This window comes from Myotis davidii, unplaced genomic scaffold (assembly GCF_000327345.1).
Source record: "Myotis davidii unplaced genomic scaffold, ASM32734v1 scaffold68, whole genome shotgun sequence".
In the NCBI taxonomy this organism is placed as follows: domain Eukaryota; kingdom Metazoa; phylum Chordata; class Mammalia; order Chiroptera; family Vespertilionidae; genus Myotis; species Myotis davidii.
The window spans coordinates 6,669,097-6,688,281 of record NW_006300376.1 but is presented as its reverse complement, the minus strand read 5'-3'; the positions used below and the strand labels follow the sequence as shown (position 1 = coordinate 6,688,281).

Genomic DNA, 19,185 nt, shown 5'->3' with positions numbered 1-19,185 from the left:
TATAGATTTGAAGCTAAACTAAAAATGATAATGATATATAAAAGTAGCAATTACAACATGAGCATTTATTTTTCAGCTGCTGGCTTTTATTACCTTTGTATCCGCAATTCCTTAGGATCGAAGCATGTAAGTCCTTCTCCGGAAATTTCACCATCTTCTCCAGCCTTTTTTTCTCGTCTTGCATTTCTTTTTTCTTCTCGACGATACTGTTTCATTAACTGCTTTTCTTGTTCAGACTGAATAGTGACTTGACATCCATAATTGGGTTTAGCATTTTCTCCTAAAATTTTCTTGCAATTGTCTATAAAAAAAATTTAAAACATCATATTTGGCAAATTTAACTTTTATTAACATCATTTTCCTCCTCACCAAAACCTAAGAACGCACAATGCTCTAACAATTCATTTTTTTAAAAACTGGCACATTCATTTGTATGTTTTAAGGAGAGTTTTTAAAAATCACAATATCTAAATTATATTACATAGTAGCTTAAGAAAAATCAGCAGATATTTTCTTCCTATAGACTAAACAGTTTAATGTTATAAATTCTTACATGTAATATCAGAACCTAAAAATTCAATTTTATAATTTTGAAATAAGTTCTCTGCATGTAATTTCAATACACATAATAATTATCAATACTAATTGGCATTTCCTATTAGCATAATAATCAAATAAAGATATTCTTTACACATTAGATGTTTTCCCAATGTAATAGGCCTGACTGTGTTAAGTTATTCATGTTACTACTTATTTATACATGAAAGAAAATTTGTTAATATTAGCTCAGAACATAGTTAGAAGATAACCAAGGTAAATAAAAAAAGAGGATGGTCCACTTTTTCATGGAAATACAAGTTTAAAAAAATACAATGGAAGAAAGCCAGAACCACTAAGGAACCGGGTCAATCAAAGCTCAGTGTTTACAAGTTACAATTTAAACCTGTGGTTTGGTCAACTCAGGAAAGTTTTTCTTCCACAGGATTACCTTCTGTGCTTAATTAAATCTTTCCAAGTAGTAGTATCTTGGCTCACTACAGCCCTAAAGAAACTAACAGGAATGTTGCTGAAAGCAATTCACGTCAATACACATTATTGTATTGAGAACCTACTAAGTTCCAGGCACTGCTACTAAGCTAGGAAGACGATGAAGAATGTGACTTGGTTCATATACTGAAGGAGCAGCACAGTGCAAGGTATTTTATCAAATTCCAAGATCTAATACAGAACAAGGAAGGAATTAAGCATAGCATTAAAATGGGAAAATCAGCTTTCTAAATTCATCTTAAGTCAAATCTTCACTATTCTCAGATATTTGTCACTACTTCATTACATGATTTTGAATAAGTCATTTTAACTCTCAATCACATGAAAAAAAACACCTCTATGTTAATGGCTTTTTATAAGTCTCAAAAAGGAAAGTGAGAAATAAAGATTCATTACATCTCAAAATTATAAAATAAGATATAATCTCATCGCCGAAACCGGTTTGGCTCAGTGGATGGAGCGTCGGCTTGCGGACTGAAGGGTCCCAGGTTCGATTCCAGTCAAGGGCATGTACCCGGGTTGCAGACACATCCCCAGTGGGAGATGTGCAGGAGGCAGCTGATCGATGTTTCTCTCTCATCGATGTTTCTAACTCTCTATCTCTCTCCCTTCCTCTCTGTAAAAAATCAATAAAAAATATATTTTAAAAAAAAGATATAATCTCATCTAAATACATTAGGACTACTACATTTTACAGTTCTAAAAAAAGTATCTACGTCTTACATATCTTACTTTCTAAGTAAGTCTCATAAACCTATTTTAATCATTGAATTTATAACCCACTAACTTTCAGTGTTAGAAAAAGAATGCAGCATTCTAAGTTTCCACATGTACTCTGAACTAAAAGAAAATTAAATTGCAAGGTCACACAATTAGATATTAAGTAGAATTTTTAAAAACACAACTAATGCCATCCACTTATTAAAAATGAATTTAAAGATGTGTGTGAAACTGAATACTTTTGGTGACATACTAAATGCTACATTAATGTTATTAATATTTTAAACAAATGTGATAGTAACAAAATCCTATTATGCACACTTGTGATTTTGTAAATAAGGAAATTAAAAGAAGAAAATGTCTACCTCAAGAATAGCCATAACCAGAATGTACAGAATATGTGTCCTGTGAGATTGAACATAATCCTATATCATAAACCCTAATATGCAAATCGACCAAAAGGCAGAACGACTGGTTGCTATGACACGCACTAACCACCAGGGGGTAGACGCTCAACGCAGGAGTTGCCCCCTGGTGGTCAGTGTGTTCCCACCAAAAGCCGGGGAGCGCTGGCAAGCAAAGCGGTGGTAGCGGGAGCCTTTCCCACCTCCATAGCAGCGCTAAGGATCCCTCAGGAGAGCGGGCCTAAGCTGGCAGGTGGACATTACCCAAGGGGTCCCAGGCTACGAGAGGATGCAGCTGGGCTGAGGGCACTTCCCACCCCCTGAGGGGGTGCACCAGGCCTCTAGTAGGGAAACAAAAAATCAAGTTGAAGAGCAGGAAATGCTTAACAGCATGGTTCACCTTGATGGGTTAAGTGATGGTAGAGACTGACAAGTAGAAATCAACAAGCTAAACAGCAATTCTAACAAAATTTTACTAAAGAACAATGTAGAAGCTTATATTTTTTTAGAATATGACAAAAAACGTCTTGTACAATTATTCAAACCACTTTCACCTGAGAGCATGAGCTAACTTGAAATTTATTTTATAATACACTCTGTACTAAGCATTCTCTACATCAGTCCTGAAAACAGAATGTAATTACAACCACGCTCAGGTTAGCAGTCAGTACACTATGCTACATTTCCTGGTTATAAGAGAACAGAGATAAAGTAGGGTGGTGTATATCTGGATAAAAACATTAAAAGAAAATCAGTATGAAAGCTAAAAATTGCTACATGGCATTAAGCTATTGCTAAGACCACGATTTTAGAGATGACGAAAAGAATGGAATGTTTTTGTCATACTAAGGTAGCTTAATAAAGAATACAAATATAACTTGGTATTTTTTAGAGAATTTTGAAGGCTCATTAACACAAAGTATATCAAAAGATAGAAATGGGTAAGAACAGTGATAAAGTAACAAGGGTCCAAAGAATCTTTTCTTCCAGAGTACTGCATCCGCACTCTCCCCCGCCCCGACCAAAACAAAACTAAAGAGAATCATGTTTAACGCATGTACAGAAAAAAATTCTACTTAGAAAACAAAAAGAAACCCTTAAAATATGTGGGTTGTCAGCTTCTTTACCACAGTCCTTAGAAAAGGTTAAAGTCTATTAGTTTAAACGCAGGCAATTTTCTGTAGTGTAATGATTATTCTTAGATATTAGCAACATTGCTAATGATCCAGCACAGAATAAAAAAGGAAAAGCAGTTTGAGAAGAGTAGAAAATATTTCAGGGCAGACTGATGGGTTAAAAAGTGTGTTGCATCTAAAAAGTGACCCTAATAAAATGAGTTTTGTGTATAAATGTTATACAAAAATTGATATAAGGAAATTGTAAAACAACACTAATTCATCATCTACAGCTTCCTAAACAATATGTGAGCTAGACTGATTTATAAATATTTTGTTAATAAATTACACTATTAAATGGTAAGTATACCTGAAACATAATATTGACTATCAACTGTAATTGAAAAATAAAAATAAAAGTTGGATTAATTTTAAAAGGTAGAGTCAATAACTATCTCTATATAACACTTAGAAGGTTGACAAAAATGAACACCAAATTCTTAGAATTTTTATCACAAGACTAAATATTTAAACTCATGCTTTTTCCTCTGGCAGATACTTATTTTTAATATCCCTAAACCCCGCTGGCTTACTGCAGTGCTGGATGAAGCACTAGGTGGAAGCCCTGTTAAATGAAGGCAGTTTATAAGTATTCAATACACTTAAAGAACCAAAGACCTATAGAAATACAAAATAATTAATACCAATTCTTCAAAGTTTCTACAAATCTCCAAGCAGCTCAAGGAAACTATCAGTAATCAAAGTATGGGATAAAGGAAATCAATAAGAAATTTTGGATGTAAATCCAGGCTGTTTTTCTAATTTCCTTTTAGTGCCATACTCATAAATGTGAGGAAAAGGTGGCATAATATAGAAGGATAAGTGTTGATGAGTTTGTAAAAGATGTTTCATTTCTTATGCTCATACACTTTTTAAAAATTCCAAACTGCTTATAAGGCTGTCAAGAAACTTTCAGATATAGAGCAGAAATGTTTTCCTGATTATCATTTAAAACCTGAGTTTGGCATCAGTTGTGCCAGAGTAAGTCAGGCATGTTAATAGTTTTGGCTCCCTAGACAACTCTCTGGGGTTTAACAATAACGTAATACATGGCAATATAAATGTTTAATTCGCTAAGTGTGGTAACTATTGCAGTTAAGTAGGAGACTTGCTTCCTTGCATGTATGCTTAAGATTTTATATTGAATTATCAGGATGTCTGCAACTTCTAGTCATTGTTCAGCAAAATTTTAAATGTAGGGGTGTGTGCGCTCATACATATATGTAGAGAATTATGAGAAGAGAGAAAGACAAAGAGGAGGAGGGGAAGCAAAATGTTAACAACTGGTAAATCTACATAAAGGGCATGTTCATTGTACAATCCCTGTACCTTTAAACAGGTTTGAAAGTTTTCAAAATAAACAGTTGGGGAGAAATTATAACATTACTTGGCCCATACTAATGGCTATATGTATTTGCTTTTAAAAAATATTTGTCTATTTAAATCTCCTGCTAAAAAGAAAACCTATGCCATATATAAACATAAATAGAATCTTTGCCACACAACCCTTTTTAGGGCATTGATATTTGTTTAATACATTGCCATATCTAAAATCTACTTTTAAAAGATGTTAACAGTAAATTATATAATAAACCAAAGGAATTAAAAGTATAATTATATCAAAAGGATTTGCTAACCAATGCATTTTTCCTTTAAATTAGAATCACCACTAAATTCTTTCTTACCTTGAAGAGCCTGCAACTTATAGTCACTTGAAGAATTAAGAAATCTGTCCACAATTGTAATTCTGTTCTGAAGAAGCTTCTCAATAAGTTCAATTCCGTCAGGTCCCAGCAGTTCAAATAGCTTATGAGGAGGAGAAAATCACAATATGTTACCTCAAAATTTAACTTTTAAAGTTATTAATATCCTAATTCAACAGAGTCCTACTTAGAAAAAAAAGCTTTAAAAAACAACAACTTAGGAAAGAAAAGTAACTTCATATTGCTAAGGAGCTTTCAACTTTATAAAGGCTATCTGCAATTATATAGTTACAGAACATGACTCAATTTTTAAAAAATAAAGACATATAAAATTCTACATCACAGAATATCAAATATTTACATTTGGTTTTTCTTGACACAACCAAATGAAATTCTAAAATTAATTTGCTTTTTTAACATAAGTTCTAGTTTTTTCAAATAGAGTACCATTTTTCTTACAACTGACTACGTAATAGTTATCTTTAAAGTTAAAGAATCATCAGAATGTTTTAATCATGATTCTTAGCCAAATTGTTAGTGTTTAATGATTATTAATTTTTATTAAATTATAACAATTAATTTTCAATGCTTATTAAATCCAAAATCTAAAGCAAGGTACTGCAAATGCTTTACGTAACTTTATAAAAAGTCTCCATGCATATCCTCCCTAATTATGCAGAGTGGCTGCCAAAGATTAAGTTGATTCCAGAGTAAGAGAATGAGTTTTAGGATTCAGAGGCTTTCAATTACAAAACTCTATGAAATGACTGTTCCAAAAAGCCTACAAGTACAGTTTGGGATATTATTTTTCTCCTATCTAGAAATGTTATACTCTAATTTTGCATGTGAAGATTTTATATTTACCTAATTCTAACTGTTCTCAGAGATCCCACACAAATAAAATCACTATTAAAAGTAGAAATTTATGTTGAGTATATATGAGACATTAAATATTTAATAAATACTTTATTTTCGCTCTTCTTTTTACTGACATTATCTACAAAGAAGGCCATCCTTCTTCCATCTCTCCTCCAATCATGGAACAGCTCTTCCTCCAGGCAAAGCATCATGGAAAATACTGGGGCCCCAATCACTCTCACCCTGGCTCTCAAAGCAGTGATTCCACACAAGGAGAGGCAAGCCTTCCCACTTCCATCAAGTACTCAGCTCCTAAAGCAAGGCTGTCACTCAGACAGAAGCTTCCCATTGTCCCCTCCCTCAGATCCAGAGTTCTGCCTCACAGATCTTCGGATGTGTTTGTGTGTGTGTGTGTGTGCGCGCGTGAGTGTGTGTGTGTGTGTGTGTGTGTGTGTGTGTGCAGGGGGTGAGGGGAGAGGGGAACTAGGCCATAAAAATAAATATCTAAAACAGAAAAAAATTAGTGGTTGTTTAAGTTGAGGGGGGATGGAGGTGGAGGGATAGAAGCTAAAGGTTTAGAATTTTTTCTGAGGTGATAAAAATGCTCTAAAATGGACTTTGATGAGGTTTGCAATTATCTGTGAATATACTAAAAACCATTTATTTGTGTAGTTTAAATGGGTAAATTATATGGTATGTGAATTATACAGCATGTGGCAAATGTAGGTTTACAGCTGTTTGTATGAAAAATAATACAATAATTAACAAATAATATAAGAATAAACTGTTTTGTGAACTCACTACTATATTACCTACTTTTGCTTCACCCTGTATATCAATAAGGCTATTTAAAAAAAAATACTTGCAATACATATTTACATAGTTACTTTTCCCCAAACACACTGCAAACAAATTGCAGAAGGAAATGTAGATAAAACATGAAACATCCTATATATCCTATCAACTATCAAAGAATGTGTTAATTCCTAAACTGAGACCATTTCTTCCATAAGAAAATAATTCCTTTTGGCAGAGTTACCCTTATACATATTCTTTGCTAGTGACGGTTATTTAATCTGAAATTAAATGTTCACACATGACAAATTAGAGATTCTGGTTAAAAAATTTTAGTCCACACATGATGTTAAGATCACAGTACAAAGAGCACATTATTTATACAAAAATAACACACCTAAGACTTGGCAAAAGGTACAAGGAGGCTCTTTTGCTCTGAATAGCAGAATTTCCATAACTCCAAGATGAAGAATACCCAGCAGAATTCTGAGATCAGCTGCCATCAGGTTAGAAGCAATCCTAAAATTATCCTTTTCCTAAAATTTGCCATTTTTATCCACATTGAGAGCAGGTGCAGCTCTCGTTCAAGATTTGCACTACAAACTAATTTGGCAGCGAGAGTGACTGTAAAGGTACATCTGTCAGGATCACTGCTCTGTGCACTGACACAATTCCAGATGCAACCAAATTGAAAACATAAGGGGAGGGAAAGGAATGTGTGGGTACAGAAACAGACATCAACTACAGAGTTTTAAAGAAAGAAAAAAGAATGCAGTTTTCAAATAATACAAAGGCATATTTCATTATCCTGGCTATAAATTAAGGATATAAAACTTTAAAGGACACACACTAGGAAAAGACAGGTAACATCCTTTTCCTGAGAGATGTTAAAGTCATTATCATCTATTAAGGCTTTCTAAACAAAGTTCTCAAAGTTCTTATTGTTATTATGAATCCTTTTTCATTAAATTAAATAATTGAAGTAATTTTTCATCAAATTAAAAGATGAATGGAAACAGTCAAAAAGTTAACCAACAGAATACGTTTCTGAGATGCCAAAGAAAATACTTCAGAACATGTGCTTGTTTCTTATTTAACAGGTGAATGTAGCTTGTTAATCTCTCAGCAAAAGCAATCCCCACTTTCCACTGTATTCTGAATTATGTCTTTTTTTATTGCAATTGGAAAAAAGCTATAGTGGATGCTATATTAAATATAACCATAAACCTTTAAATAATATACCAGCAAAAATTATACTATAAATCTTATGAAAATGGTATAATAAAAGATATAATGGACCTAAAAAAGAAATAGAAAGCTATACTCAAGGGGGGTACACAGAGATATGCTGAGGGTTTGTGCAACCACAAAATAAATAAAAAACATACTTGTGTTTTGGGTTCACTCAAATATTTGGGGCAAAATATTTCAAAGGAAAACACAATTCTGATCATGTTAATGTCTTGTTTTAATTCTACTTCCCTGGTTAGTAAAAAAAATGGTGAATAAAATAGTACGTAATCACTAAAACAGACTTTAAAGTAGATAAAATTTCAATATTTATAAATGGTCTGTCAGTTCTATTTTTGTTTCCAACTAGTCAATGTTAAAGAATTCACTGAAAGTCAACAAACTTCCAATGGCTCTCCAAAGATCTAAAGATGAAGTACTGAACTGAACTGAACTTCAGAACATCACAAGGTGTGATTCAAAAATATGGAAGTATATTCAATCACATAATAAAGTTAAACATTATTTTTAAAACAGTATTCTTTTTAATTCGCCATTTCTATGTATGTTTTAGGAGTTATAATAGTAATCTACATAATTTAAAATTAATTAACTACATTTATATCAGGGGTGCATTATCAAAAATGATTAGAAGGTAGGATAAAAAAGTTTGAAGACCAATGCTTAATGTAGCATTCTGTTATAAAAGTTGTTTTACAATTTAACAGTTTTCTGATTGGGGCATGTCTTATAATCAATATCTATACTTAATATATTTTTATGTAAGTTATTAAGTGAATGGTGTTTCTGAAAATTGCTGCAGCTTTACAGTATTTAAAGAAATACATACTATGTATAATCCACTGATACCATCACTGCTCATATTTTCAAAACTTTTGCATAATTGCATTCCAAGTCAGCAACCCAGTCATTGCATACTTTATATTATCCCTTGTCTGTCAACTGAATTTAATAATTTAACAAATTTATGAATACTAGTATAGCAGTTTAGGGTAGGAGAATACTCAGCCAGGGTTCAAATTGTCAACCTACTGTTAACTAGGCTTTAGGACTTTAAATGTCCTTTCTGAGCCTCCATTTCTCATTTGTACCAGGGAAATAAGAGTACATACATATCCTTTGTAGAGCTGTGATAACTAAGAAAAGTATTTGACACTATGGCTTGCATATAATAAATTAACTTTAGGTATTTAATATTATCAAATAAATGAATACTAAACAAGGACATAAGAAAAGTACACAAAATACTCTGCTATCATGATAATAATTATTTCCCAGGCCAGGTATTAAGTGTTATACATATAGAGCATATAGTTTACATTGTGTTGATCTGAAGAAATATTAAGTTGATCTTTGCCAAGATTTATCATTTAAAAGTAATCATGACAGAATAATTCAAAGAAAACACTACAAAGGTATCTAGTAATAAACTATTGCATGTAACAAATATTAACAAAATATATGTGATATGCATATTTATTTCAGCACTTTTTTCCAAGGAAGTGTGCTCATGATTATAATATATATATGGATATATTCTGACTAATTTCTGCTGGTAAATTATTCTTGATTCAATGGTGAAGTAAAATAAAATATATCCTGGCACTCTGTAAAAAAGCAGCAACAGATTTGAAACAACTTCTCCATCTAAAACTTTATTCATTGGTTAGATCACAGCTTCCTACTTAACCTTCCTGCCCACCAGCACTATGTCTCCAATCTGTTCTGTAGTAGGACCTACTAATCTTCCTCATTGTCAGCTTTCACATACACCTTCCCTAGAAATTACAATGGGGTCATCTAAGCTCAGTTTGGAAGGAACCTTCGAGAACACCTAAACAAAGCTCTCATAAGAGAAATAATTACTGCCATGGGAGGGCAGACTACAGGACAGTTGAAAACTTAAGCCTGGAGACAAAAAGAACTAAGTTTAGTGACAATAACTAATTATATGACTCTGAGCAACTTTCTTGAGCAATCTGAGCCTGACCTATCTCGTCTGTTAAAAGAAAGTAATATAGTGTCTGACAACAGGTACTTAATAAATACTGCTGTTACTGACAAATTTTTTCGGCTAATGAACATCCAACATACTTCTGCCAGCAGGAAATCTTATAAGGCAGTTCATGCCACTGCTAGACAATGTTAATTATAAAATAAAATAAAAAAACAACCGTCCTCATATTGAGCCCAAACCATCTCCCTATAGCTTTTACCTATCACTCTACTGTGCCCTCTGGGGTTACAGAGAATGACCTACAAGACAACCTTTCAAATATCTGAAGATAAGGCAAAGTAGTAGCCACACTTCATGCACAAGTTCCTTTTCTCCCAAGTAAGCACACATAAATTCCTTATTAGTCATATAACTTGATTTCTAGGTGATTCTCCATCCAGGCTCCTTCAGAAAACCTTTTACTGAGCCTCTTAAAAATGGAAATAAGTCCAAACAAAACATATTTTAAATATAATTTGATCAGATCAGGTGACTAAGACTAAAGCAACTTTGGACTAGATGGTAAATTTTTCTGAACATAGCATAAATGGTAACAACATCACACTGTTGGTTCAAACTGAATATGCAACTAAATAAAAACATTTGGATTTAGGTTTGTTCCACAGGAATTCAAAGGTAGCCAAAATTCCCATATTCTGTACTTTGTGTAAATTTTGAGCCCAGAATTTCAAAATGAATCCCTTATTAGATTCACTTTCTTCCTGTTTCTTCTTACAGTTTTTCAAGAGCTAACCTAAATCCAGACTCTGGCATCCATCACGTCAGTAAACATTATCAATGTTGAATCTGTCCTGAACACAGCTCAATGACTATGTCTTCATGCAAATTATTGATTAAAGTACTGAGGAGGGGACAAAAGTTAAAAAATTGCAGCAAAAAAGTGAAGACTTGACCCCAAAATGTCAATAAACCAATACTTAGGGACAAGTTTTTCAATCAACTGTTAACTCCATCTAACTGTATTAATCACCAGTGGAAGGTTCTCTATCTTGTTTGTCCAATTTAGATACTTCCTTGTTTAACATTATAGCCACTAGCCACATGAAGCTATTTATGTTCTCAGTAACTGCAATTATACAAAGTTGAAAGTACAGTTCCTCAGTCTTATTAGCCACATTTCCAGAGGATCAATAGCCACATGTGGCTACTGGCTGCCATGTTGGAGAGCAAACAATATTTCAATCATTGTCAAAAGACAACAGTGTTCTAGAAGATATTTTGTTTTTACTCTAAAATGCTCTGCTGGATCTAGACACAATATGTTTACATGGCATAATTTATGTCTAGTTGTATCATTGTATCAAATAAGATTTTTTAAAGCCTGTAATTTTATATTGAAGTTCACTCCTTGTGTTGTACATTCTACAGGTTTTGGCAAATGTATGACTCTCGCATGTATCCATCATTATAGGATCATACAGAATAGATTCACTGCCCTAAAAATCCCTTGTGCTCCACCAATTCATTCCTTTCTCCTTTCTTTCCAGCCCCTGGCAACCAATTATCTTTTTACTGTTTCCATGGTTTTGTCCTTTCCAGAATACCATTCAGTTGGAATTGTAAAGTAATGAAGCCTTTTCAGATTGGCTTATTTCACTTAGCAGTATTCACTTACATTCCCTCCAAGTAGCTTGATGCCTCATTTCCTTTTATCACAGAATAATATTCCATTATATGGTTATATCACCATATGTTTATTCATCCCCCCTCCTCCTATTGAAAGGTATCTTGACTGCTTCCAAGTTTGGGCAATTTATATCTTCATTTTCTTATTTCTTTAAATTATGCTCTTTACATATATTATCATATCCAAAAAAAATGGAAACAAGTCCTATTCAGAGACATGCTGAAAGAATATTACTAACTTGTATACTTATTTCATTTTCCTTATTTTTCCAATCTTTCTATAAAAATACATATTGCTTAATCAGAAAATATTTTATTTTATTTTTAAATAATACAAACCAGCTTCTAATTCACCATTTTTTCACATTTTGTCTATTAAGTACATAAAGCATCATTAACTTAGTAAACAAAATAGTTTTTCACACATTTATCAGATTTAGAGTAAACACAAGAAGTTATATAAACAAAAAAAATCTCTTATCATGTAGACAAATCAGCTAATAACTAAAGTATAAAGGCCAATGATCAGAAAATTTAAACTTATTTTTCTCTATCAAATCTTATTTTTCAAAGGAAAAGACTTTTTTTTTTTTATCAAACACAATTTAACCACATGGGAATCACTCTAACATAAAACATCTTCTAATTGAAAAATTATTTTAGTGTAATAATATTAATAATTCTTATTTCATAATAGCAATAAAAGTGAATGTTTTAACTATCTAGTCACTTGAATTAATGAGAAAATTCCCTAGCCTAATATCTAACTGAAACTAAGAGGAAGGGAGATGCAATAAGTGCAGGGTGCTCATTAGAAGACATCATTTTGAACTAAGCTAGTTATAAAAAGCAATAGCAGCCTACGCATAAAAATTAAAAATTTGCTTGAGCATCTAAATGGCAAGATTTATCGAATGGAACAAGTGGGTGAGATATTTATATTCTAAGTAAGCTAATTTCTTTGTATATCAAAAGAAAATAAACATCTTTCAGATAAAGAAACACCCATAGCTCCTCATTACACATTTAATATTTGCATGAGAATTATTTATTATATTTCATGGTAGGCTGATAATATGCAAGCAGTAATGTCCTTATTGGCAAAGACAATAAAAAAATACAGCATTTATCATGGAATTTTTCTGTTTGGGGGATTTGAAATGAACTAAACTCTACCTACACAGAAATTTCTACACAGAAATTCAATCCTCAAAAATATTATATTATACATCACTCTTTCTGGGTATCAGCTGATGTATAAAATGTATAAGGAACTAAGTTATGAAAACCATTACTCATATAAAACTGAAGACAGGATTAAAAGTACAAAAATAAAGCAAAACATAAGGCTTAACAATAATATAATGAGTTCCTGGTTTGGTGGTGTTTTTTTCCATAATCATCAAAATACTTGTAAAGATTGTAGTTATTTTTATTGGAAAATGGTTAATTTTCCATTACCTTGAGGAAACTTATTAGTTTAATTTTAACCCTAAGTAGAAAGAATAGTTGAGTGTGTTGATCACTATTGTGAAGTACAATTGGCATATACATTCTACACACTAAATGTATTTATTTTACTATTTTCAAGTTTTAGCTAAGCCCTTAAACAGTTTATCACAATAAAAAATATGATAATCCTATAAGGATAATAAGAGCCATTTCTTTTAAAAACAACAACTCTAAAATTTATATTTTACTTTTACACATCTTAAAATTTCCTTAAAAAACCCCTTTCCTTTTATGCTTAAAATAGTAAGGGAGGATGCCTTCTTAAAAAACAAGTATTAGAGATTAAGATGATGAAGAAAAGATGGCACAAAATTCATGCTTAATAAACTTCCTCTAGTAAAAGAGAAAAAGAAAAAATCTAACAGACACTTCAAACTTCAAATAAGACAAATACTATGTCCCTGGACCAGAAATTAAGCAAACTAGGCAAAGCACTGAATGGGAATAAAGTGACAAGCTGGGCTCCAGCTCTGGACAGCAAGGCCAGGTATTGGGCTGCTGTGTGGTAATCCAGATGGAAACTGCTCCTTACAATTGTGAAGCTCCAGCTAGACTTAGCTGGAAACCAGGGTATGGACATAGAGCTCCACTGTTCATGAGAAGGGGCTGCAAAGAATGACACTTGGGCCCACAGTTGCATGGGAATCTAAGACAGGGAGACGAAACAATTTGGTTGAAAAAAAGCCAGAAATCAACATAAAATTAATATTATAAAACTTATGAAGAAATCTTACACTAAAAATGATGGTTGATAAAATCAATAAGGGAACACAAGTTCCCTCCAGAAAACAGTAATAAGGAACGATGTGACAAAAGACTTTAAAATAAGTAATACTATGAAGCTCAAACAAAGCAGTTGCTTCCATTAAAATAATTTAGGAAACAAAAGAGGGTTTATGGGAATACTATAATTTCTATTAAATGTTTCTGTAAACATAAAACTGCTCTAAAAAGTCTACTAATTTTATTATTTACTTTTTTTGTTGTTGTTAATCCTCACCAAGGGTATTTCTCCACTGATTTTTAGAGAGAATGGAAGGGAGAAGAGACACAGAGAGAAAAACATCAATGTGAGAAAGACACATTGATTGGTTGCCTACTGCACACACCCTGACCAGGGCCTGGGATCCAGCCTGCAACTCAGGTATGTGCCCTTGACCCAAATTAAACCCGGGACCCTTCAGTCAGTGGCCCAACGCTCTATCTACTGAATCAAACCAGCTAGGGCAAGAGTCTATTAATTTTAAAAAGACGGTATACAATTCAAGAAAAATAGGACAAAGCTATTGTCAATCACAAAAATTATTCTCTTACTATTGATAAACTTGTGCAAAGTTGAAGGATTATCCACTTGTGTTTTAAACAAATACTATCTAGCAAACTGCCTTATAGATAAGTAATGATCAATATGGGGTTGCTGTCTGTCAGCATTAATTTCTGGGTCAAAAAAAACATAGTTTTTGGAATATCTCATTGCGATCTATTTTATTTTTCAGACCCAATTAATGTTCTTGAGGTCACTTTACTGTATATTTTTAGAATATTTCAAATATTATCATGATTATTATTAATAACATAAGAAAGAAAACAAATAGTTGTAAACAGATTAAAATGTTAAAGGAGAAACCCATGTCCAATGTGAGAGAAATGCATCTCTTATAACTGGATGTATCTTGAAAGTCATTAGGCTTGTCCCAACCTCTTACATATCTAAAGGTTGTTAAACTGTCAGATGTCTTATTTTAAAACTAATACATGCTACATAAAGAAGAGCTAAAACAGGTGGAAAAAAAGTAAAGACCAGAGCAACAAAACCAAAAGCCAATTCTCTGAGTACAAAAGAAAGCATTCCTCTAGCAAAAATAAAAAATCCTAGAGAAAAGGCAGATAGAAAGCAGCAACATAAACTAAAATCTAGTTTAATTTTTTAAATAAGGAGAAATTATAAATATCTGTGCAGCTAAAAACTTGAGTACTTAGATGAAATGGCTAACTTCACAGAAAAATGTAATTGACAAACTTGATTTAAGAAGAAATATAAAATCTGACTAAACCAGCAACTACTGGAAAATTTGAATTGGTGATCAAAGTCTCCTCCAAAAAGACACCTGGCCCAACAGTTTTCAAAGCATACTAGTATCAAACTTTCATGAAAGAGATAATCACTTTCTTACTGAAGTGTTTGAAAATAACAAGAGAAAAGGAAAAAGCTCCAGAAGTTTATTATATGAAGCTGGAATAACTGTATGTATTCAAACAGGACGATAGAAAAATTCTCTATTCAGGCTGGGATTCTAAGCATAGAAGGAAGAAAAACCATATAATGTGCCAGTGTCTATCCAAGAAAGCCCCAAGAAAAAGAGGAGACATTCTGATTCTCATAAATTTAACTAAAGACAATACATGTATTTCCTTTTTAATTACAGGAGGTATGCATGTAGCACTTCTACTATCTATACATATAAAACCCTAATGTGCAAATGGACTGAACAGCAGAACAACCGAACAACCGGACCCTATGGCATGACTGACCACCAGGGGGTGTGTGTGGAATATGGCAGGTGTTGGCTACAGCGGGATGGTGGAGCAGGTGAGCAAAGGCGCCAGACCAAGGAGGGGCGTTGGTTGCTGTCATTGGGGTGAGCCTCTGGTGGTTACTGAAAATTCTTTGCTCCTGTGCACGGCGGTCTAACCTGGCACTCGCACCTGCTGCCAGCAGCCGGCCCCGCTCGAACCTGCTACCAGTGCCGGAGCCGCCACTTGCACCTGCTGCCAGCGCCTGGTGCCAGCTCCGATCGATTGCTCGGCACCATTAGCAGGTGCAAGCTGTGACTGCCAGCCCCAGGGCTTCTCCACCTCCCCGTTCCTGAGGGGCAACTGGGGCTGGCAGCCGCTGCTCGCACCCACTGCTGGCAACGGCCCCGATTGCACTCGCTGCCAGCACCAGAGCCACTGCTCACACCCACTGCCTGCACTGGCCCCACTCGCACCCACTGCGGGCCCCAATCACCCCTGAGGGCTTCTCCACCTCCTCCTGCTCCTGAGGGGCAATAGGGGTAGCAGCTGCTACTCGCACCTGCTGCTGGCGCAGGGCCCAAACACTTGACGCTGTCAGCGGGTACAAGTGGGGCCAGGGCCGGCGCCGTCAGCGTGTGGGAGCAGCGGCGGCGGCAAGAGCGGGGCTGCTGGCAGACAGGGGACCGGGGGCCATGCTGGGAAGGGCCGGGTGGGGCACGGAGGATGGGCCGAGGCCTGCCCCAATGCCCACTGCAGCCTTGTAGCCCACAGTTCCTTTCAAGGTGCAAGAATTTGTGCACTGGGCCCCTACTATGTAATAAATAAATGGTATACATTATACATTGCAGTAAGCCTATGCTTACTATATTCAATTTGGGGAATGTCTTCCTTTGAGATAATAAGCAATTTTAGATTTGCATGTGAAATTAAAATGATATATGTATTAAAAACAAAGAATAATGAAGTACAGTCAGAGAAAACATTTAAAACTGAGTAACTATGAAAAGGTTTTGAATTAATAATCCATGTTGAACTGAGTACTAAAATAAAGCAGAGTATATTATTTATAACATTTTAAATTATTCTTAGTTTGGTTTGTGGCATAATAAGTTACTAATATTCATACATTCCAAAATAAAATCTTAAACAACATAAAAATATGACCATGAAAATGAGGATACCACTTATTTAGCATTTTTCTCTCAAGAAAAATGTGCTAAGCAAATCTGTTTTTGCATTACAGATAAATTATATTTTCATAATAATTAATGCTCATTATTTATAGGTACTTAATCTAACACAATAATGTAACAAAGCTAAAATCAAGGTCACTTACAACCTAATTAAAACTATTTGGAATGTGAACACTATTTATGCCCCACATACTATAATTAATTATCTGTATATAAGTAAGGTTACAGCTAGGTATGACTATATGTATATTTAAAAGCTTACTTTACATTTTCATATATATAACAAATTGACACCTTCCTTGATTCATAGAAAGAAGATATGCTGATTTTAATTGCCTTAGAGAAAACAAATTTACAGCTATCATATGCATGTATGTGTGCATGTGCATATGAAGATGAACAAAATTAATGCATAAAATTTTAAATATCCAAATGCATGCTTACAGCAATTTCTAAATCTAATAATCAGACTAACATGTTTACAAAATGACCATTAAGACATTATCCAGAATATTTTTTATCTCAAATACTATTAAAACACAGAAACGTATCCTTTATTTTACTAATATGCTTAATTTTATTTCTTTCTCATATCAATTTATTACAGATATCTCTCAATATATGCAATCCATGTGTTCCTCAAAATTAGTCATAACAATACTCATTATATGAAATGCAATTTTCTTGCATATTTCTCTTTTAAATGTATGTATGAAAGTTTTAAGAGGAGACTTAAAAAACAAGATAACGGGCCTGGGTTGGTTAAACTTTGTTACCTTTTTGTCTCCCAAAACCTAAGAGTACCTGACACACACAATTGAAGGAATAAATGAATAAATAAATGAATAATTGCCAAAGAGAAGACTAAGACAAAATGTATAAATTTGGCAACATGTCTTACTCTTTGAGCAACCATTCCAATTAAGAGCAAAATATTTTGGAATCTATTATTGCCACAAATTGGAAACAGCAAGTAATTTTTAATCCTCATTTTGAGTTTAACTTAACATATTAATAATATCTTTACCTTTCCCCCATATCTTAAGTAAGTCATCAAAATCCAACTCTCTAAAAATTCCAGTGAAATAATCAGTCGGCAAATAAAACTAAACCTTCAATAAAAGATCTCATTACTTACCCAAAGTACTCCTTATATTTAACAAACTTCGAAAATTAAAAAGGTTTACCAAGCTGAGAGCTGTCCTACACCTTCTACCCTGAGGTCCTAGTGATAATCCTTGGGCCATCTGTCTTACACACACAGCTCTTCAAATATCATGTCCATTCTCCTATCCCACCATAGCTTTCTCTTGGAAAGTATAACCAAATACACTTTTTTTTCAAGTGCTCATCATAAGACATTATTTCCATTTCCTTTACCAACCAACCTGATCACTCTCCTCTAGGCCTTCAGTAGGATTCTATCTCCCTTAAAGTGTGGTGACCAGGTGCAGCTTGAAGAGTTGAACTGAATTATCATCACCCATGTATAAGGTTACTTTTTAATAATAAAATTTTATTATTTGATAGATACATAACACTACTTACAACAGGTAATACGCATGAAATATTTGTACTTACCAGATGTTAGGCACTATTCTAAGAGCTTCAAGAGCTTTATGTCATACTAGAGGCCCAGTGCACAAAAATTTGTGCACTGGGGGGGAAGGAGGTGCCTCAGCCCAGCCTGTGCCCATTCACAGTCCAGGACCCCTTGGGGGGATGTCCACCTGTCGACTTAGGCCCACTCCCTGAGGGATCAGGCCTCAGCTTGCAGTCAGACATCCTTCTGGCAGCCAGGGAGTCCTTGGGGGATGTCAGACTAAAGGCTTAGACCCCCAAGGGATCAGGTCTAAACCATTAGCTGGACATTCTTAGTGCTGCCACGGAGTGGGGAGAGGCTTCTGCCCCCCCCACTGCACTGGCCAGCCATGAGCCAGCTTCTGGCTGAGTGGCACTCCCATTATGGAAGTGCACTGACCACCAGGGGCAGCTCCTGCATTGAGCGTCTGCCCGCGGTGGCCACGTGTGTGTCATAGTGACCAGTCATTCCCAGTCGTTCTGCTGTTAGGGTCAATTTGCATATTATCCTATTTGCAATTATATCATTTAGAATTTAGATATTTTTTAATTGAACCCTTGTAAATGTTAGCGCAATTTAATAAATTATGCTAGAAGCAATTAGGAGATTTTTCATGTAATACAGATACATTTAAATTAATATTCTATTAATTTTTAATTTTTTAATATTTTAATTTGAAATAATCTCCTACTTGTAAAAAAAACCTATAAAGTACTATAGCATATTCTATGTACCCTTAACCCAATTTCTTAGGTGTTAATAATTTAAACATAACCATTATACTA

General features: G+C 34.0%; 1 protein-coding gene across 6 annotated transcripts in view; it reads right to left on the bottom strand.

Annotated features, from left to right (window-relative positions):
• The window catches only part of ASCC3 (activating signal cointegrator 1 complex subunit 3), a 243,464-nt gene that overhangs the window by 202,968 nt on the left and 21,311 nt on the right, over window positions 1-19,185 (bottom strand). For 3 of the 6 annotated variants that reach the window (XM_006777223.2, XM_015572736.1, XM_015572735.1), the window contains 2 exons: window positions 5,032-5,152; window positions 94-301 (listed from right to left, as the gene is read on the bottom strand). In XM_006777223.2, coding sequence (XP_006777286.1) covers window positions 94-301; window positions 5,032-5,152 — 329 coding nt within the window. Of the gene's footprint in view, window positions 1-93; window positions 302-1,112; window positions 1,293-5,031; window positions 5,153-19,185 lie in introns of those variants that run through there. The other 3 variants (XM_015572737.1, XM_015572739.1, XM_015572738.1) reach the window with 3 other exon arrangements.